The sequence below is a fragment of the Siphateles boraxobius genome, unplaced genomic scaffold (genome assembly GCF_051911475.1).
Source record: "Siphateles boraxobius isolate OS27281-9 unplaced genomic scaffold, OSU_SipBor_1 130, whole genome shotgun sequence".
Classification (NCBI taxonomy): Eukaryota; Metazoa; Chordata; class Actinopteri; order Cypriniformes; family Leuciscidae; genus Siphateles; species Siphateles boraxobius.
The window spans coordinates 28,332,778-28,355,318 of NW_027508734.1; the positions used below are offsets into that span (position 1 = coordinate 28,332,778).

Sequence of the window (22,541 nt, forward strand, 5' to 3'; positions counted from 1 at the left end):
TGCATTTGTAATTTTCAAAGATGTCAGGGAAAAAGCAAAAAGATTTGTTTTTCCAAACTGTTTGGAGCATTTTTTTATATTTTTGTAATTTTGAAATATAACATTAAAGAGTAAATTTGATGTGATGAATTGCTCTGTCATTTATCAGATTTATCAATTGTTCTCATTTCAATTTGTGCTGTTTAATTATAAACAATTGGGGGGCGGGACTCCATTAGGGCTCCTCCCCTAACCGCATGTTATCTCACTCCAAGCTTTTGATGCAACTTGAGAACCCTGTGAATGACACATTTTCTTTTTGGTAATTTTTAATTTTATTTAATGTTACATTTTTTGTTATTTTTCTATCCTGGGGCCAAAAAAAAAGTTTGTTGCCTGGAGGTTTTTTGTTTTAAGTAGCTTCTATAAAATGCTGATGTGAAGCTCTCCTGAGGAGATAAATCTTAATTCCATTGATAAACGATGAGTTCTAAAGCCAATCAGCTGTGGTCAGGACAAAACTAGCGAGACAGCAATAAAACCAGACAGTTGCATACACCTGATCGATTTTTTTAAAAAACGCCTGTCAGACTGTTGCAGAATAATTAGGACAGTCCAATAGTTATTCTCTCCATAATGGCACTGGAATATTTTAGAGTAAAATTATAACCCAGCAATCACTATGCTCAAAACAAACCTCATTCAATCAGAACTTCTGTTGTTACAGTGTCACAGAACTACAGTCCGTGTGCATGACATGTGCGCGAGCTCACAACAGAAATAGAGCACTACTGGTTGTGCAGTAGGGTACTGATTCTAAATGACCTAGATTAGCAGTTGTGTAGTATTACAAATAGTCAATTCTTGTGCTTTAGTGGTTACATCTTAGTTTTGTTGATTTTTACTCATTGGAGCATGTTTGTTATAATATATGTATGACTGCAGTAGAGTTTTGTTTATGTCACAGATTTGTGATCTGATAGTGTGAACCCCATGAACTGGAGAGATAGAACAGACCTGAAGTGCTTTAGTATGTTATAAATCAGGAATCTATTTTTTTAGGATGAAATGTAGGACGACTGTCTGCAAAGAGCTACAACCTATCACATAAGTGGAAGAAAAGCACTGTGTGTGAATGAGTGTCTGTATGCTTATGAGCATATGAAGTAGCCTATAGCTCTGGTCACTTGTTCCCTTCCACAGACCCAGTGGACTGAGGTTCTGACAGCAGAGAAAAATGACGAGGACATACCGATGCTGCGCCTCGAATTCCCTCACAACCAGTGAGCAAAACACACATACATACCGTACACCTCTCTGCCTCTCTGTCTTATTCTCCCACTATTCTATTACTCACCCTTTCACTTTTCTAGAAGGGCCATTAGTCATCAGTTTTGAGAATAGAAAAACCTACAGAGACGCGGTATTTGGACGGCATGCTTATGGGGCGGGCAGCTAGCGGATCGTTAGGAAAGATTAGACGTTTATTTTTGGGCCTGAAATCACTGATACAACCTTTAAGGCTTTTCACTTGTATGCCTAGAATTCCTCATTAACATTTACTTCTTGAATCCAAAATAAGGAATACAACAGTACAACTAAAATAATGCTCATCAGAATGACCTGATGTTGGCCTGTTTCATCAGTGGAGCTTATAGAAGATACGAAAAGTAGTGCTGCCATCTGTTGGACATTGTTATTAAATCAATTAAGCAAATGTCAAAAAGCCTGAGGAGTGACTGGAAATACAGTTGAAGTCACAAATACTACCTATTCAATAATATAAAGAAAAATGTATTTTCGGAGAATGATCAAAATTTTATATGATTACCTGATTAGTCTGTAACGTTCTGATGAATCTGTGACAGATTTTGTGACAGGCCACCTAGATAAATCAAAACCTAGAAAAAACATCACATAGTTACTCAGACTTTGAGGATTTACAGATCCTGTTGAACAGTTAAAGTCCCTGGAAAAGCTTTTTAAAGTTTAGTACCTGTCTTCTGGGATGTCTTGAGTTGTTTGTTTCTTATCTAGGTTAACATCTCACTGTAAGGTCAGCTGGGTCCCTTTCAAGCGCTCAATCACTCTATTGATGTACACTTGTGAAGGGTCTGGAGCCTGCAGCCAGTGGTGGCCTTTCATTCAGCAAATGTAAGAAAAAAACACCAGGGTAGATTTTCTAAAGTAAGCTATTATTACCATGACTTCATGTGCTTTGATACACACCAGTTTAATAACATTATGTCACTGTTACTTTCTTCACTTTCAACACTTCCTGTAGGCTGCCACTCACTACATTTTACCATTAGCTACTTTATAGATTATTATTGTACAACCATAATAAATGTGAATATGGGATTTCCTTTCATATAGTGTCTTTCTTTCATTTTGCCAGTGATGGCAGATTAATTTCTCTGTTTTATACTAAATGAAACCTGTAGAGGCCAAAGTATAATTCATAGTAATGTGAATAAGAATTTATGTTAAACAGGTAAATCATTTCATTTAGAAGTTCATGTAATGGTTAAAAATGTTAAATTATACTTAAAAGGTTAAAAGCATACTATAATTTATGTGCTTGTAGGATTGGTAAAAATAGTGTACTGCCTCTTTAAGAACAGGCCAACTCAGATTACATTATGTTGATTTTCATTACGTGTCGCAGATATTGAGAGCTGTGGAAGCGAACGGTTTTCTTACCTGATAACTTCTAACTTATAGCTATTTCTATTAGGAATTTCTTATTTCATTATCCATTATAATAAGTGTATTAATCAGCTCACTTTTTCTTTTGTAAACCGGAAACCAAGGAATAAAAACCGGAGATTTTCATCTTTTATTTCAACGTTTCTCAAGTGGATTTATTGAACTGTGTTGCTGAGCTTACAATGGAAACTGCAAATGGGACTAGCTGCTTGGAACAATGTTAGTTCCCTTTCGAACGGTCACTTCGTATTGCGTAGCTATACGCAGTGGGGAAACTCCTTTTCCTCGATTTACTGAAGCCTTTATGTAAAGCGCATTTGCAGCTGCACAGCTAGAACATGAGCGTCTGGCTCGCTCATAGGCTGCGCTGCGGCAACTGCACATCCAATGGCGCAGGCGCCTCTGACGTGCAACCAATGAGATCACTCTGCGTCATACACGTCAGAGCCCGCCAAGGGGGCGTGACCTCAGTCTATAATAGTCCCCGAATTCGCCATTATAGCAGATTTTACTCCTTCAGCGACAAACTTCACGTCTCTGACCATTTATTGAGCCTTCGCCGTCGAACAAGCCTTCAGCCTGAGCGAGCTACAGTTCAGCAGACTACACATCTCAACCGTGTTTCTCCTGACGCCGTCTCTCCTGTGGCTATCCGGCGATATCCTTTTCAATATCTGTTTATTATGTGTTTATATCTGTATCAGCGTTGTTCCATATGCCTCGTGTTATGCGAGGCCTACGAACACGCGAGCTGCATTTCATGCCTGGGACTCTACCACGCAGAGAATGCACTCTCTGTCGGCGGATGTGCGGCCTGCGCGTGCATGCCTATCTCCGTGCTGCGAACTCGGCTAACGTTAGCTCTCTCTCGAGACGGCGGCGCCGCATCACCCGCGCTCCCTTCTCCGGCCCTACTTCAGCCGAGGAAGAAGAAGCGCCGCAGCCAACGGCATCCAGAGAGCACGGACGTTTGTGAATGCACGCCGGCCACGTCCCCGCGTGCTTCACTCACTCCAGCTCAGTCATCTCCGGTCCCGTTCGAGGGAGATCAGCGCCCCCCCACCACCACGTGGCGGGCCTCGTCTCTTTCGGCGGACCCAGCGAGGCAGGACTAACTCCGACGGTGAAATGCTTCGGATCCTAACACAGGCCGTCGCGGACCTCGAGCTCGAGTGGAACTAACCGTGCTAGCTGGCGCCGACCAGCAAAGCCCGCGAAACAGGCCTCTCAGCCCCGCCCTGCGGCTGATGCCGAACGCTTCCCGCCAAAGCCGTCCTAGCACGCAAAGGAAAGAGAGGGCACGTGTCCCGCGCTTGCCGGACCACCCTCAAAGAAGCCAGCAAAACTTCCCACAGCCCCCTGTACAGTTCAGGCGGCTGGGGATTTTATTATTGTAAACAGGCCCGCAGCAGTGAGCGCGTCTTTGCAAACAAACGCCGTTTTCACGGCGACCCAAATAAAGCACACGAGCACAACACATGGGTTCACGGTCCCCCTTCACTAGGCGGCCCCTCCCTTGTTGTAACACTGACTTCCCCACACGCAAATGCTTGTGCAGTCAGTCCAACATTCAATGTGTGCACAAATCACAATATATGGGTTCATGGTCCCCCTTCACTAGGCGGCCCCTCCCCTGTTTTAACACTGACTTCCCCACACGCAAATGCTTGTGCAGTCAGTCCAACATTCAATGTGTGCACAAATCACAATATATGGGTTCACGGTCCCCCTTCACTAGGCGGCCCCTCCCCTGTTTTAACACTGACTTCCCCACACGCAAATGCTTGTGCAGTCAGTCCAACATTCAATGTGTGCACAAATCACAATATATGGGTTCACGGTCCCCCTTCACTAGGCGGCCCCTCCCCTGTTGTAACACTGACTTCCCCACGCGCAAATGCTTGTACAGTCAGTCCAACACTCAATGTGTGCAAAAATCACAATATAAGGGCATCAGGTCCCCCTATGTTAGGCGGCCCGTCCCAATCAGTGTGTCAAGCCCTAGCCACACGGGTTATAGCCTGGCAAGCTATCCCCGATGTGTCGAGTTGAGTTATAAACGCTATAAAGCGAGGCAACTCGCTCCAATTCGCTCGCAGACCCCCAAAGTTTCAGGCGGTTCTCGAGACTTCGGTGAGAAGCAACGTGGGTCACATGCTTCCCACCGATGTACAGAATTCATTAGCAAAAGGGGTGATAGAATTAGTCCCCCCTGTGCTAAAACATACGGGTTTTTACAGCCGCTATTTTCTAATTCCGAAAAATGACGGCGGCCTCAGACCCACTCTAGATCTGAGACATTTGAACAAAGCTCTCATGAGACGGCCGTTCAAAATGTTAGCTATCAGTTTCACAAGCACAACACATGGGTTCACGGTTCCCCTTCACTAGGCGGTCCCTCCCCTGTTGTAACACTGACTTCCCCACACGCAAATGCTTGTGCAGTCAGTCCAACATTCAATGTGTGCACAAATCACAATATATGGGTTCACGGTCCCCCTTCACTAGGTGGCCCCTCCCCCGTTGTAACACTGACTTCCCCACACGCAAATGCTTGTACAGTCAGTCCAATACTCAATGTGTGCACAAATCACAATATAAGGGTATCAGGTCCCCCTACGTTAGGTGACCAGCCCCAATCAGTGTGTCAAGCCCTAGCCACACGGGTTCTAGCCTGGCAAGCTATCCCCGATGTATCGAGTTGGGTCATAAACACTATAAAGCGAGGTTACTCGCTCCAATTCGCTCGCAGACCCCCGGAATTTCAGGCGGTTCTCGAGACTTCGGTGAGAAGCAACGTGGGTCACGTGCTTCGCACCGAAGTACAAAATCTATTAGCAAAAGGGGCGATAGAATTAGTCCCCCCCGCGCTAAAAAATATGGGTTTTTACAGCCGCTATTTTCTGATTCCGAAAAAAGACGGTGGTCTCAGACCCATTCTAGATTTGAGACATTTGAACAAAGCTCTCATGAGACGGCCGTTCAAATTGTTAACTATCAAACATATCCTCGCGCAAGTGCGCCCGGGGGATTGGTTTGTCACAATGGATCTGAAAGATGCTTACTTTCACATTCAAATAAATCCTCGTCACAGGCCATTCTTGAGATTCGCCTTCGAGGGCCGGGCTTATCAATACACCGTTCTGCCGATCGGTCTATCGTTGGCACCCCGTACATTCACGAAGTGTATGGATGCAGCGCTTTCTCCTCTGAGATTTCAGGGAGTGCGCATGTTAAATTATCTCGACGACTGGCTGGTGCGGGCACAGTCGAGAATCGAGCTATTAGCTCACAGGGATTTGATTCTCGGCCATCTAAAATGCCTGGGTTTCACAATCAATGTTTCAAAAAGCAAACTAACCCCCAGCCAGAGCATGATCTTTCTGGGCACAGTTTTAGACTCGAGAGCTATGACAGCGTGACTCACACAGAGCGCGCGCTCTCGGTGCGAGCGCTTGCAGGCACTTTCAGATTGCGCGAGCGCGCGCCACTGAAGAAATTTCAGAAACTGCTTGGTCTCATGGCAGCAGCATCGCCAGTACTCCGCATGGGATTACTGCGCATGCGCCCGATGCAGCATTGGCTGAAACGCTGTGTGCCAACTCATGCATGGCAGTCAGGCAGCTTGCGCGTTATGGTGAATCACGGTTGTTTAAGAACCCTGATTCCCTGGCGGGCTCAGAACTGGCACCACGAGGGGGTGACAATGGGAACAATTTCCAGGAGGAAAGTGGTTCTTACAGATGCGTCCAACCTGGGTTGGGGAGCGCTGCACGAGGGCATGCCTGCATCCGGCCTCTGGTCGAGCACGGAGCAGAGCTTAAATATCAACTGTCTGGAGATGAAAGCAGTTGGGTTGGCCCTGAAGGCATTTCTGTCGAACCTCAGAGGTCACTACGTCTTAGTCCGCACAGACAATACGTCAGTGGTGGCCTACATGAATCGCCAGGGGGGCATCAGGTCAGGGAACCTGCATGCGATGGCGAGAGACCTCCTCTATATGGGCACAAACCAACCTGAGCTCTCTGAGAGCAGCGCATATCCCGGGCGTCCAGAATGTGGGCGCGAATATGCTTTCATGGGACAACACTCCCCTCGGCGAGTGGTCCCTGAACCCACAGACGGTCAGTCTAATATGGAAGGTGTTTGGCGAGGCCGAAATCGACCTTTTCGCCTCGAGAATCAACACCCACTGCAAATTGTTCTTCTCGAAGAACAGGGACGCGCTGGCCCATGTCTGGCCCAACCGTCCCTTTTATGCCTTTCCCCCCCCCCGTCTCGATGATTCCACAAGTCATCAAACGGGTCAGAGAGAGCGGGTGCCCAGTCCTTCTGGTGGCCCCTCTCTGGAAAACCAGATCGTGGTTCCCGGAACTAGTTCAGTTATCGGACACAATCCCATGGCCTGTCCCACTGAGGAAAGACCTCCTCACACAGGTGAACGGGACATTGTGGCATCCGAGACCCGATTTATGGGCCCTTCATGTTTGGCCCCTCAACGGGTACCCAAGGACCTTCCTGAGAAGGTTTTAAGCACTATATCTGAAGCCAGGGCCCCGTCGACTCGGCGCCTGTATGCTTCAAAATGGTCAGGTTTTTCCAGCTGGTGCTCGAAAAATCAGGCTGACCCAGAGTCATGTGTGATATCAGTGGTTCGCTCATTCTTACAGGAGCTGCTGGACGCGGGTTGCTCCCCGTCCACGCTCAAAGTGTATGTGGCAGCCATAGCAGCACATCATGTTCTGACGGCTGGCCAGTCACTGGGAAGAAACGACCTGGTCGTAAGATTCCTGAAAGGTGCGAGGAGAATGAACCCCTCCAGGCCTCCGTCTGTGCCGCCTCTGGACCTCTCCACGGTCCTGGGGGCTCTGAAAGGTCCGCCTTTCGAACCGCTCCAATCGGTTGATCTAAAAACCCTCTCGCTGAAGACCGCTCTCCTTATGGCGTTGGCATCTATCAAACGAGTGGGAGATCTGCAGGCGCTCTCTGTGAGCCCTGCATGTTTGGAGTTGGGTCCAGATGACTCCAGAGTCATCCTCAAGCCCAGACATGGTTACGTTCCTAAAGTGCTCTCAACACTGTTCAGAGCACAGGTGGTGACATTATCAGCCCTCCCTCCTTCTGCAGAGGATGGAGAGGTTAATCTTCTCTGCCCTGTCTGAGCGCTGAGAATCTATCGGGAGCTTTCTGCGTCTTTTAGACAATCAGAACAGCTTTTTGTCTGCTTTGGTGGTAGATCCAAGGGGGATCCAGTCACTAAGCAAAGACTGTCTAGATGGATAGTGGATGCTATTTCTATGGCTTATACCGCAGCGGGTCAAGTTTGCCCTATAGGTATCAAGGCCCATACGACCAGAGGTATGTCTCGTCATGGGCTTGGTCATCTGGCATTCCCATTAGTGATATTTGTGATGCGGCCGGCTGGTCCTCGCCTTCCACATTTATGAGTTTCTATAATAGGGAAGTGCCTTCCCTGCAGGCGAAGGTGCTTTCGGTATGATTAAGACCCGTCGGTGGCTGGTCTTGTCATATATTACTGTGCACTATCAAATTCACATATATATATAAAACCCGCTGCTGGCTGGTTGTATTCATGCATAAACCCGCTGTTGCCGGTTATATTTACATATATATAAAACCCGCTTTGGCCGGTTATATGACATATATAAAACCCGCTTTTGCCGGTTATATTCCATACATATATAAAACCTGCTTTGGCCGGTTATAATTTCATATATAAACCCACTTGACTGGTTATATGTTCATATACCAATAACCCCGACAGTGTCTGGGTTCATTGGTGTAGTATGTTGGGTTATTTCTAACTGATGTGTACTATTTTAGACCTGACGGTGTCTGGTCTATTTATACATAATTATGCGGTTATGGCTTGTTCTGTATGCTCAGGGGCCTGAGTTGCAGTGGCAGCCAGTTACTCAGTGCGGCGTTTTGCATGGCGTCCCCACTGCGTATAGCTACGCAATACGAAGTGACCGTTCGAAAGGGAACTACTCGGTTACTCACGTAACCTCAGTTCCCTGAGTTAGGGAACGAGTATTGCGTAGCCAGCCGCACTATAGTAACATGGCAAGTTGTCGCTTCAGTCGTTAAACCTGCTATAATGGCGAATTCGGGGACTATTATAGACTGAGGTCACGCCCCCTTGGCGGGCTCTGACGTGTATGACGCAGAGTGATCTCATTGGTTGCACGTCAGAGGCGCCTGCGCCATTGGATGTGCAGTTGCCGCAGCGCAGCCTATGAGCGAGCCAGACGCTCATGTTCTAGCTGTGCAGCTGCAAATGCGCTTTACATAAAGGCTTCAGTAAATCGAGGAAAAGGAGTTTCCCCACTGCGTATAGCTACGCAATACTCGTTCCCTAACTCAGGGAACTGAGGTTACGTGAGTAACCGAGTAGATAGTTATTAGTGTAAGCCATTGCACTTCTCAATATTTCAAACCTTTATATTAGTAAGAAAACCTGCTTGACATTGGACAACGAGCCTTTGGAGAGGTTTGCGGAAAGTGGGAACATGAATGAAGGTTCAACGAGTGATCATGCACTGTGCTAGTGGCTGGTGAGTGCTAAGGGGATTGATAACGCCCTCAACGAGCATTGTTGTTGCTGCGTGACTGTTGCAAGTGGAAACTGTTAAAAAAAACGGATCGACTATCAAAGCAATCATGACGGAGACAGGCACAGAAGACACGGTAAGCCTAACCGAAGAAAAACGAGTGGTTAAACCGACACTTAAAGCATTGGAATATAGTCTGCAAACAAAAATAAGTTCCAGAAGAGCTATTCTAGGAAAACTTACTGTGAAAAAGAACGAATTGCATGCTTTAATGGATGATGATGCAAATGTGGAAATCATTGCAAACGAATTGTTGGCCAAGTATGAAACACTAATAAAGGAATTCAGAAAAATAAATGCTGACGTTAAAGACTTATTCTGCCAGATTGAATGCGTAGAGAATTTGAACACAGATCAAAGTGATTGGTTTGAGCCAAGAAATAACGAGCACAGAGAATTTGTGCAAGAAGTGAATGCATGGATACAGAATGCAATACTACGCAGAGAAGAGGCTAACAAGGTTAGTGAGCAGATACATCCTGAAGATAGTGTGTCATTCACAGCCAGTAAGTCTAGAAAATCTAAGTCTGTTTCTGCTACTTCTACAACATCGTCTGCTCGTGCTGAACGCTTAAAGGTTGAATTAGAGAGAGCTGCTTTGTTAGCCAAGTCAGCTACATTGAGAAAAAGACAGACTTTGGAAGAGCAGGAACTACAGCTCAAAGTTGAAAAAGAACAGTTGGAGCTGCAATCAGAGCTCGCTGCAACTGATGCACGATTAGCCGTGTTAAGAAAATATGAAGGTTCAGATGTGTCAAGTAGAACCAAAGGCAGTAAGGTGGAAATATTGATGTCTGCGCCAAGGAAACGTGATGTCAGCCAAAGTAAGAGAAGCGTAGCTAGCTGTGGAACTTTGCATTGCCACACTAGTGAAAGAGGTGCAGATGCTATGCAAGCTTCTGTCACTTCAGTTAATTTGGTTACTGTCATGCAACGGCAAAATGACATCACTGAAAGCTTAATAAAACAGCAAAGGCTATCTACATTGCCATCACCGAACATTCCAGTTTTCAAGGGAGATCCATTAGAATATCGTCTCTTCATGAGAGCCTTTGAGCACCGCATAGAAAGCAAGACTGAAAACAGCAAAGATCGGCTTTACTATCTAGAACAGCATACAAACGGGCAGCCTAATGACTTAGTGCGTAGCTGTTTTCATATGGATCCAGATCAGGGATACCTTGAAGCCAAGAGACTGCTAAAGGAACGCTTTGGTGATAAATATAAGATATCCATGGCATACCTTGATAAGGCTTTAAACTGGCCTGTCATTAAAGCAGATGACACCAAGGCACTTGAAGCATACGCCCTCTTTATGACAAACTGCAATAATGCAATGTCGGATCTGGAGTACTTAGAAGAGATGGAAAATGCCGCTAACATGCGCACGATCATCTCAAAGCTCCCATACAGGCTGAGAGAGAGATTCAGGAGTGTCGCCATAGACATTCAGAAAAAACAAGATCGGCGGACAAAGTTCAAAGACGTAGTGTCATTTGTCAACACACAGGCTGAAATGGCAGCACACCCTGTGTTTGGTGAAATCTCAGGACAAACAAAGCGCCAGACTGAAAGGTCAAGTGGAAAGAAAAACATCACAACGCTAGCCACTGAAGTAAAAGAACAGAAAGTTGAGAAAGATTTTGCTGGGCCTGGAAACAAGAAAGCTCATGAGAAGGGAACAAGCATGGACAAAGCCTTCAAGAAACCTTGTATCTTCTGTCAGGGAGATCATACCATGGAACAGTGCAAGAAACTCCAAAGAAAGCTGCACAAAGAAAAGCTTGAATTCCTTAAGAGCAAAGGACTTTGTTTCAGTTGTTTTATAGGAGGACACATGAGTAATGCCTGTGAAGAGAAGAAGAGCTGTCAGATATGTTCAGCGACACACCCTACGCTCTTACACATAAAGCAGAAATTTAAAGACTTATCAAAGGAAGAGGCTTCACATGAAGAGCAGAAAGAGGGGTTTCCAAAGGAAGAGCAAACCGTTGTCAGTGGATTTGTGGATGCAGGGGAAGCATGCTCTCAGACAGGGGTCGGGGGTACAGGTAGTGTCCTCGCCATTGTTCCTGTGAGAGTAAAGGCAAAGAAAGGCAACAAGGTACTGACTTGTTATGCATTCATGGATCCAGGAAGTAACGCTTCCTTCTGCACTAACAAGCTGGCAAACGACCTTCATCTGCAAGGAAAAAATGTGAACATCCTACTCACTACTATGGGAGATCAAAAGACAGTCTCATGCAAAGCTGTATCAGACCTAGAAGTGAGTAGCCTAGAAGGTGACGACTTTATCGAGCTTACAGGTGTTTTCGCACAAAAGGTTATCCCCGCAAGTAAAGAGAACATTCCAACACAAGAAGATGTGGATAGGTGGCCACATCTACGAAGTGTACGAATTCCATCGATCAACGCGGATATCGGTCTTCTGATTGGGACCGATGTGGCAAAGGCTTTGGAGCCAGAAGAGGTAATCCACAGTGTCAAGGATGGACCGTATGCAGTACGCACAGCTTTGGGATGGACAGTAAACGGACCGTTGCGTGAGAACAGCAGAAGCTGGACAAAGAATGGATACCCGCAGGTCCAGATGAATCGGATCTCAGTGGCTCGACTCGAGGACTTGTGGACTCAGCAATTCAAGTATGATTTTCCTGAGAACGCTCAAGGAGAGCAGTTAGAAATGTCTAAAGAAGACCAACTGTTTATGGACAGAGTCTCTAAATCGGCAAAGCTGGTCAACGGCCACTACTCTGTTGGTCTGCCGTTGAAGAACAAGGATGTGAAAATGCCAAACAACAGAGCAATGATAGAGCAACGAGCGCTCAACATGAAAAAGAAGCTTCAGAAAAATCAGACGTTCAAAGAGGACTATGTCAGCTTCATGAATGAGGTGATAAAGAAGGGCTACGCTGTAAAGGTCCCAGATGAAGAACTAAAAAGGAGTGACGGAAAGGTGTGGTTTATTCCGCATCACGGTGTCTACCACCCTAAGAAGCATAAAATGCGAGTGGTATTCGACTGTGGCGCTTCATATCAAGGAACCACACTCAATGAACAATTACTGCAAGGGCCTGACTTGACTAGCAGTCTGGTTGGTGTCTTGACTAGATTCCGTCAAGAGCGAGTCGCAGTCATGGCGGATGTGGAATCGATGTTCCACCAGGTCAAAGTCCCACCAGAAGATGCTGACCTCCTCAGGTTTTTGTGGTGGCCGGACGGCGACACCTCAAAAGAGCTGCAAGAGTACAGAATGGAGGTACACTTGTTTGGAGCCACCTCCTCACCAAGTTGCGCGAGTTATGCGTTGAGAAGGTGTGCCGAGGACAATAAGAACATGTTTGATGCAGCAGTAGTGGACACAATCTTAAATAATTTTTACGTAGACGATTGTTTGAGATCAGTTGCCACTGAACAAGAAGCAGTCAGACTATTCCAAGACTTGAAGGCCATCTGTCAAACAGGAGGTTTTAGACTGACGAAATGGACAACGAACAATCGAAATGTGTTGTTAAGCATTCCACTTGAGGACCGGGCAACAGAAGTCAAAGATTTCGATCTTGACCAGGATTCACTCGCCATCAAGAGAGCTTTAGGAGTACAGTGGTGTATCCGGTCAGATCAGTTCAAGTTCCACGTACACATAGAGCAGAAGCCTCTCACCAGGAGAGGTATCCTGTCTATTATGAGTTCAGTTTACGACCCACTGGGAATGTTATCGCCAGTCATATTGCCTGCTAGAAACATCTTACAAGAATTGTGTAGACAAAGAACAGGCTGGGATGAAACTGTGCCAGAACACTTCGCACAACAATGGACAGAGTGGACTGAAGAACTTCAACAGCTCACTGACTTTGGAGTGGATCGGTGCTTTAAGCCACCTGAGTTTGGCAAAACAATGCAAGCTCGGCTGCATCACTTTTGTGACGCGTGCGAAACAGGCTACGGTACTGTTACTTACTTAGTCCAGAAGAACAGTAGCAACCAAATACTCTGCTCATTTGTTTTGGGAAATGCAAGGGTTGCCCCCCTCAAACCACTAACTATCCCGCGGATGGAGCTGACGGCGGCTGCCTTAGCTGTAAAGGTGGATGTCATGCTGAAGAAAGAACTACAGTTGCCACTGTCAGATTCCAGGTTTTGGACGGACAGTACTGCCGTACTTAAGTACTTAGCAAATGAGAACATCAGATTTAAGACATTTGTGGCGAACAAGATTGCCATAATCTTGCAAGCATCAAAGGTGCAGCAATGGAGCTACGTCAACACTCGGTTGAATCCTGCTGATTGTGCCTCTAGGGGACAAAAGGTGAGTGTCTTCATGAAGAATGAAGTTTGGATTGAAGGGCCTGTCTTCCTCAGTAAACCTGAAAGGGAATGGCCAGACAAGCACGATCACCTAGAAGAGCTCGCGGCTGAAGATCCTGAGGTCAAGAAAGGCATACTTGTCAATGCTATAACAGCAGAAGAAAGCACTGATGCAATGCAACAACTAATTCAATACTATTCTTCATGGATACACCTCAAGAAGGCTGTGGCGTGGCTCATACGACTTAAGGGAACCCTGGTAAATCTGTCACGGAAGAGAAAGGAGATGAATGGATTGTACAGTGATCAACAACGGGTGAACAGGGAGATGTTGAGCTACAAAAAGAATCTCAAACAGACTTACCTGACCGTGGACAATCTGCGACAAGCTGAGACAGACATCATCGGCCATTGTCAGCAAAGTTTGTTTCATGAAGAGATATCTGCTCTTCGGAGAAAGGACTCCATCAAGAAGAGTAGTCGAATCTTCAGACTGAATCCACAACTTGAAGAGGGAATCCTTCGTGTTGGAGGGAGGCTCAGTCGAGCATCCATGCCAGCTGAAGCCAAGCACCCGATTATCCTGCCTAAGAACCATCGTGTGGCTGATCTGATTCTCCAGGATTCACATGAGCGACTGGGACACAGTGGACGTAATCATGTCTTGTCTCATGTACGTCAAAAGTACTGGATTATTGATTCTTCCTCGTCAATCAGAAGAATGCTGTCACGGTGTACTATCTGTCGAAGACAACATGGGGCATCAGGCACACAAATGATGGCCAACTTACCAAGAAACAGAGTTGTACCAGATGAACCACCCTTCACCAGAACTGGAGTGGATCTATTTGGGCCATTCCACATTAAACGTGGAAGATCGTCTGTAAAAAGATATGGGGTTATATTTACCTGCCTTGCATGTCGTGCAGTCCACATAGAAATGGCAACATCATTGGAAACAGACTCCTTTATTCAAGCTCTGCGTCGCTTCATTGCAAGAAGAGGTCAGGTGAAGGAGATGAGATCTGATAATGGGACCAACTTTGTTGGAGCTGATCATGAGCTCAGAAAGGCAATAAAGGAGTGGAATACTTCACAAATCGAGAACAGCTTGCTCCAACGTGACATCAGATGGTTATTCAATCCACCATCCGGATCCCACCACGGAGGGGTGTGGGAGAGAATTATCCGCTCCATCAGGAAAATCATGGGTTCTACGCTGAGAGAACAAAACTTGGATGAGGAAGGTCTTCAGACGTTCTTTTGTGAATGTGAAGCCATTCTGAATAGTAGGCCTATTACCATGCCTTCCAATGATATTAATGATTTGGAAGCTCTTACCCCACAGCACTTACTCCTGCTCAAGACTAATCCCAACTTGCCACCAGGACTCTTCGATAAGGATGATACTTATGCGCGTAAAAGATGGAGGCAAGTCCAGTATATGAGCGATCTATTCTGGAAGCGTTGGACCAAGGAATATCTGCCTCAACTCCAGGAGAGGCAGAAATGGAACCATCCATCACGGAACTTCATCCCGGGAGATGTAGTCTTGATTGTCGACGAATCAGCCCCCAGGGGATCATGGCTGATGGGAAGAATCGTTAAGGCTATGGAGGACGAGCATGGAGTGGTCCGCAAGGTTCGAGTCAAGACAAAGACGAATGAACTTGAGAGGCCAATAACTAAACTCTGCTTACTTCAGGAAGCAGTATGAGAAGGACTGTTATTGAGTTTTACTCAAAAGAAAGACATTTAAAGTTGTAATTGCTTCTAGGATAGAAGGCAATTAGGGGCCGGGTATGTAGAGGCCAAAGTATAATTCATAGTAATGTGAATAAGAATTTATGTTAAACAGGTAAATCATTTCATTTAGAAGTTCATGTAATGGTTAAAAATGTTAAATTATACTTAAAAGGTTAAAAGCATACTATAATTTATGTGCTTGTAGGATTGGTAAAAATAGTGTACTGCCTCTTTAAGAACAGGCCAACTCAGATTACATTATGTTGATTTTCATTACGTGTCGCAGATATTGAGAGCTGTGGAAGCGAACGGTTTTCTTACCTGATAACTTCTAACTTATAGCTATTTCTATTAGGAATTTCTTATTTCATTATCCATTATAATAAGTGTATTAATCAGCTCACTTTTTCTTTTGTAAACCGGAAACCAAGGAATAAAAACCGGAGATTTTCATCTTTTATTTCAACGTTTCTCAAGTGGATTTATTGAACTGTGTTGCTGAGCTTACAATGGAAACTGCAAATGGGACTAGCTGCTTGGAACAATGTTAGATAGTTATTAGTGTAAGCCATTGCACTTCTCAATATTTCAAACCTTTATAAAACCCTTTCATTTAAACTGACTCCTGAATTTAATTTTCTCATCTATTGAGCCACAATTACTGGGTATTATAATAAGGCACCACATGCTCATACTCAAATCGTTCTAGCAACTTGACTTTAACTGTAACTTATGGGTAATCAAATCACCATCTCAGAAACAAAATAAAACAATAAAACATGGGCATGGGTCACTTTATGAGGTCAGTAAAACATTTACACCACTTAGACTTTTAAAAATAAATGCATAAATGTAGCTCATGTACATATAATGCTCATATTAAAATAATTGAAGTTAATGGAATTGTTTGGGATAATTCATTTTGAAATGATTTTCTCTCTGAATGTTCAGTCATCAGATGTAGAATGAGTTGCATAAACATGAAGTCTGTCTGAGATGTTTCTCTGGGTTTCAGCGTTGCACGTGAAAGAAGGATGTTCACACAGCCTGTAACAGCGTCGGGTTAATTGTTAGCTGCTCAGATGCCATGCAGAATGTCTGTGTAATTCCTGTGTGTGTGTAATAGCTTGAAGATTCATATCTGAATTTGGGATAAGAAGGAGACCATCTAAAGGTAAGGAATCGTGTAAAGAGTACACTGTTGATATACTGTATTTGTATAGTTTTTATATCTAAGGGTGCCTGCCATGTCCTTGGGAGTTCCTTGATGAATAGATATTGGAAGTACGAGAATAATGTTGCTTGTGGAGGAAGTATAGATCAATGCTGTGATGTGTCATTCAGCCATGACATTTTCACTTTGCTTAATATCTATTAGGAACTGTTGATGCGGATTTATTTTTTAAGGTTAACTCATGATTGATCATTTTGAAGATTGGCAATAAGAACTGATGCTGTTTGTCTCATTTATAGCCTAATGACAGCTATATGAAAGGTAATTACATGTTGGATGTTTGTATTGGGTTGTATTGGTCTGTATTAATGATTATAGGTTGCAGTATGTGGAGGCTATGAATTGTTGAAACACTGGGAGTAGTTACATAGTAACATAGCAAGTTGCTGGAAAGTTAGAGCTGTGCTGTAATTTGTGGACATAGGAAAACTTTGGACACACGGTTACAATTAACATTGCGTTATGTTAATATATTATGTATTAGCTATCCTGAACTAACTATAAGCAACCCTCTTAGTGTTTATTATTCTTCATTGTTCATTTCTACACACAATTTGCAACAATTCAAGTTGAATAAATGAACATTTATGAATGTATTACAAACAAACATGAATTACAATAAGCTATAGTACATTTTGAATTAACATTATACTATAATAATAAATGCTGTAAATTGCCAGGAAAAGTGGGAAAAAGTACTTTTCATGTCAGTATTTTTAATACCACAGCAAGCTATTAAATGTCTGACTCCCTTTGAAACTAGAGATACATCTCATTGGCCAGCTTTTGAACTCGACAAATGAAAAGGGGAGACAGTAGAGCCGAGTACATCAATCAGAAAAGCGCTTCTTGACTATGAAATGTATTTATAATGGAGATCATGGAGCTTACACTGCTTCAAGCAGGCTATTCACAGGCCTGTATTTATTTAAGCAATGGCCTGTACTGAGTTGCATTGGCAGTGCTTTTGATCTGAGATGGTTCTGTATTCTGGTCAATCCTTGGCTTCACACTGTCACCCTCTTTCCCACCAAACCATATCAAGTGTCTCTTTCAAAGGAGTATTGTGTTGGTCAGAGCCTGCTCACCTCTAGCCAATCCTGGTCCCTCTCCTTCTCGTCACGTGTTTGCTTCAATCACGGTCAGCCAGGAGAATAACTGAACATTGAAGGTTCCACCCACTTTTTTGTTATTAAACACATGAATTTGCAAATGGATCAAAACTTTTCTGCTGGAAAAACTGAAAGCATTGCAGGTTTGACTTTCGCCTCACGCCTCGAGGTAAACATAATTCTCATGTGACGGTGGAATTGGTGGCACAGAAAGTAAGCTTGAGTTAACCTATAGTTTGTCTTTGCTAACTGCACCTGAAAAATGTTCACTCAGAAAAATATATTTAATGCATTATATTTTTTGTTACAATATTGTGACTTGTTTATTGTGAGTAAATATTTTCTACAAGTATGATAAATGTTTGACAGAAAAGGAAACAGTCATCTTAACTGAAGTATTGATGTGTGTTTGTTTACACTGTAAATCTTCAAGTTAAGTGAGAGTATTTATAGGGTTACATAATGGACTATCAAGATAATTCCAGCACGGATGGTCCTATTGACTTTTGACGGTCTCCAAATCAATTGTTCCCAGTAGATTTAGTATCAGTCGCTGCTTGTGGACATCAACCTGACTCTCTTAATTGTAGATGAGATACAATATTTTCTTATCCGTGTAGAATGAAAAAGCAAATTCTTTAAAATTGGCAAAAGTCTTTAGATGGCTTTATTTGGCCAAAATTTATTTGACTGCCTAATGCACAAATAAATGGACCTTTAAGAGAAGTTTAATCATAAACTTAAATCGTAAATAGATAATGTATGTGAATTCTTCTGAGTTTACAGCAGTATTTTAATATTTGTTATTGTTGTACTCATTTTCCTTCAGATTTTTTTTGCAGCCAATTCTAGTCTTTGCTTCTTGACTATAGTATAAACTGAACCTTTGCTATTGTACTACAGTTGCTAGGAGACCATATCTGAATTGAAGTGCAAGTGGAGCAGATGTTATGTGTATGAATAAAAAGATCTGTTAGAGAGCCTATGACATGTTGACGCTCATTCACCTGCATTAGCAACACTTAACGCATTATAATGTCTTTAAACTTTAACTTGGCCTTTAGTCTGCTTAAAGTAATCTGACATGATGAACTACACTAGCAAGAACAAGACATCAAAACAACAAGAATAAAAGTGCTATATTCACTAGATTCAGACTTCCCTAGTTTTTTATCTGTCCAGGTTCAGGCTTTTTATTTACTAATTAACTTATTATTATTTTTATTTTTTTAATTGATCATCATAATAAATGTAATTAGGTTTATAAGAAAGAGTATATTATCGTTTTGTCTGTATTTATTCAGGCTGACTGCACAAAGTTAAAACTGAACTGTTGACCCTGTGAATGATGGATGAGGATCTGAAAAAAGCGAACACTCAAAATGGGAGCATTCCAGAGGCTTTGAAAACTAAAAAGCACGAGCAGCCAAATGCAGCGGTTTTGCGTCAGGATGTGAGTATGAGAGAATGAGGCACATTACACAAAAAGAATGTGAAGCATGTTTAATGATCAATGGTTTCCATCCAGAGTCGATGCATGTGGGCGTGTGAGTAAGTGTTCAACTGTGGGTTAACCTGGCAGTGCCTGTCACCAATTCTACAGTGTAATCCCTTCCTTTCCTGACCCATCAGTCCGAGCATTCTTCTGTCTTTTGTAGCTCTCATTAATGACAAGTTTAAATATTTATATTTAAATCTGCATAAATAAGGACATGGAAGGTCTAGTAGGCCTAAAATGAATCGCTTTAAGTAGTTATTGCATCCCTTGTTCTTTATGTTGACCTTATATTCATAGAAAACAATCAGGCAATATAAATAGAAGCCTCATCTTTCCTGTATTAAAGAGGAGTGATATCATTTAGATCATTGTACATTTATTGGTAAAATGCCAGTTTTGTAAAATAAAACCGTAAAAACTAAAATCAGTAATTTAAATCCTACATGTGAATTTCGACATTAAAACACTATGTTCGGTATAAAAAATGGATGTTTATGAAGAGATTTGCTAAATTATTAGTGTTTTAAGGATTAACTTTTATGGCAAAGGTAACCTAAATGTAAAAATCGATCAAATGAGCATGAACAATCGGTATCCAGCAGATCAGATAAAGTAGAAAATCTCTAAAATCATCTGACATCCCACTTGGTATCGAAACTAATTTTATTATCACGTTAACTTAATTACATTATCAGTTAAACCAATCCCTAACCCTTTAACCTGAAGCCTGTCTGAATGCCTCAGGTTGGTCTTGTAAGTGGCATCTGTCTGATAGTGGGAACAATGATCGGCTCCGGGATCTTCATTTCTCCGAAAACGGTGCTGGAGGGAACTGGAGCCGTGGGTCCGTGTCTGTGTGTGTGGGCGGCGTGCGGATTACTGGCTACACTGGGTCAGTATCCACACAAAAAAGACCTTATCTATGAGGTTGCACAAAAGCCTTGAAAAACCTGATTACCCCTTATAACAAAGATCAATGGGTGAGATTAGGTGAAGATAAGATAATGATCAAGATAACGAACAGTATTTTGTAATAATCAAGTTTAATGTTCATTTATATATTACTTAATTGTTGTTCATACTACATAAATGCATAGTAAATCTAATTTCCGACTAATTACATTTTAAATATTTATAAATTAACATTAACCAGGATTGTTAGTTCATGACATGTGATGCATTAAATAATGTTTATGTATGGAACCTTACTGTAAAGTGTCACTCTTTTAATTTGCTCCATTCATTTGCAGCTGTTGTGTTACAAATATGTAAATCTAAACTAAATCTTTATTTTATCCAGTACTTTCTGCTGAGATTATAGTTGGGCAAAGTCAAGGAGGTTAATCAGATATGTTCACTCACTCAGAAACCCTCAGTCAGTCTTTTTAAGTCACATACTGTTCAGGAAAATTCCTAAGACACAGAAATCCTCTTTAGTTTAATACTGACTCTGCCTGCAGAAGACCTTTTGGTAATGGACTCATTGACCTCAACTTGAACACTGAGAAACTATTTGCATGTGTGTGTGTGCAGGGGCCCTCTGCTATGCCGAGCTTGGCACAATGATCGTGAAGTCTGGTGGTGAGTATTCATACCTGATGGAGGGCTTTGGGCCAGTCCTGGCATACCTATATTCCTGGACCACGATCATCGTGTTAAAGCCTTCGTCATTTGCCATCATTGCCCTGAGTTGTGCCGAGTATGCCTCCACTCCATTTTACCCAGGATGCACTCCTCCTCAAGTGGTTACCAAATGCCTGGCTGCAGCTTGTATCTGTATGTACACATCTAGGCCCTGTTTATATTCCAATGACATTATTTTGGTCTAACCCTCAATTTGTTTTCTCATCAGTAATAATTACACTCATCAACTGTCTGAGTGTGAAGCTGGCCTCCAGAGTGCAGAACTTTTTCACAGCTGCCAAACTCTTGATTATTGTCATTATCGTGGTTTCAGGCATCGTTCTGTTGGCTCAAGGTACCTCTCTATTCCCTGAGAACACTCAAACCTGCTTTTACCCAACCTCATATCTCATTGCCAGATCTGTTTTTGTGACTCCTATCTTATATGATATCAGTTTTTATAGACTGGCTTATGGGACAGCAGCTTCTTATTCAATTGAAGGGACTGAGTTCAAAAACATTTTGATAACATATTTGATAATTATATTTTTTGATTATGTTGTGAAAGATGACTCATCGTAGACTATGCCCAGAGAGTAGTGTAGATGTGTGTTTAGATAAGTATACCTCTGTAAATGTTCAATGAAAGATCAATAAAATGTGTCTTTTTATTGTGTTCCAATTGTTTTTTAGGCAATACACAGAATCTTAGAGACCCATTTGCAGGGGGAACAACATCATTTGGAGCAATTGGCCTTGCATTTTACAATGGTCTCTGGGCTTATGACGGATGGTAAAGTAATAAGGAGCTCATATAATGTTGCACATGTGGCATATGAGGCTAATGTTAAGCAGCAGTGTACATCTTTTTAAAACTTTTAATAAGCCTATACTAGATTTAAAGAATCAACGTTCTAGTGTGCTCTCAGCCCTGGGAATAATTCACACCGTCTAATGATAAAGGGAAGTATCATTACATAATGAAAAGGGAAATTGAATGCTTGTCAAACCTTAAATCCAGTAGGATTTGTTTTTAGTTGCGTTTACTTTCACCAGATCATTCTTTATCCATGGCTTTTTCATTCTGAAAAAAGACCAGAAGTCAGCTATGGCAATTCATGTCAAAGTTCTCTTTTCTTTTTTCATAGGAATCAGCTTAACTTCATAACAGAAGAGCTGAAAAATCCATTCAAGTGAGACTGAAATGTTCTAAATTAAAATTCCAATTCAGTTTTTCTAAAATATGTGAAATCTGTAATATTACAGTATTGTTAGATGCAATATTATCTGCAAAATGACATTGCAGTATATCTGCAATCTTACATTGTTAGCTATGAAGGTCTTAATGTGTTATTGAAAATGTCTTGTGTTTTTGTTTATTTTATATATATATATATATATATATATATATATATATATATATATATATATATATATATATATACACACATACATATACATACTGTATTTTCACCCCCCAAAAAGGTTTTAAGACAGTTATTTCTATATTGTGCTGTAGTGTGTAAGTAGGAAATATCAGTTTACATTTCCAAAATTTCTTTTGCCATTAATTGTAATAATCCAGTGAGATTTTTGTATGCACAACAGTCGGTATGATCCACACGGAGATCTGATCTCACCATCATCGAATCTGTCTGTGATGCATGAAGAAACAGAAAAACCTGAGACTAAATTCA

At 42.5% G+C, this 22,541-nt stretch overlaps 1 protein-coding gene across 5 annotated transcripts in view; it reads left to right on the forward strand.

The window, feature by feature from the left end:
• The first annotated feature begins 1,239 nt into the window (after positions 1 to 1,239).
• slc7a9 (solute carrier family 7 member 9) overlaps positions 1,240 to 22,541 on the forward strand; it is a 30,727-nt gene continuing 9,425 nt past the window's right edge. The window contains exons 1-7 of one of the 5 annotated variants that reach the window (XM_077228995.1): positions 1,240 to 1,262; positions 19,028 to 19,176; positions 19,966 to 20,113; positions 20,755 to 20,997; positions 21,074 to 21,199; positions 21,538 to 21,637; positions 21,993 to 22,037. In XM_077228995.1, the coding sequence (XP_077085110.1) occupies positions 19,069 to 19,176; positions 19,966 to 20,113; positions 20,755 to 20,997; positions 21,074 to 21,199; positions 21,538 to 21,637; positions 21,993 to 22,037 (770 nt within the window). In that variant the 5' untranslated portion in view covers positions 1,240 to 1,262; positions 19,028 to 19,068. Of the gene's footprint in view, positions 1,263 to 16,412; positions 16,552 to 17,729; positions 17,937 to 19,027; positions 19,177 to 19,965; positions 20,114 to 20,754; positions 20,998 to 21,073; positions 21,200 to 21,537; positions 21,638 to 21,992; positions 22,038 to 22,541 lie in introns of those variants that run through there. The other 4 variants (XM_077228993.1, XM_077228996.1, XM_077228994.1 and 1 more) reach the window with 4 other exon arrangements.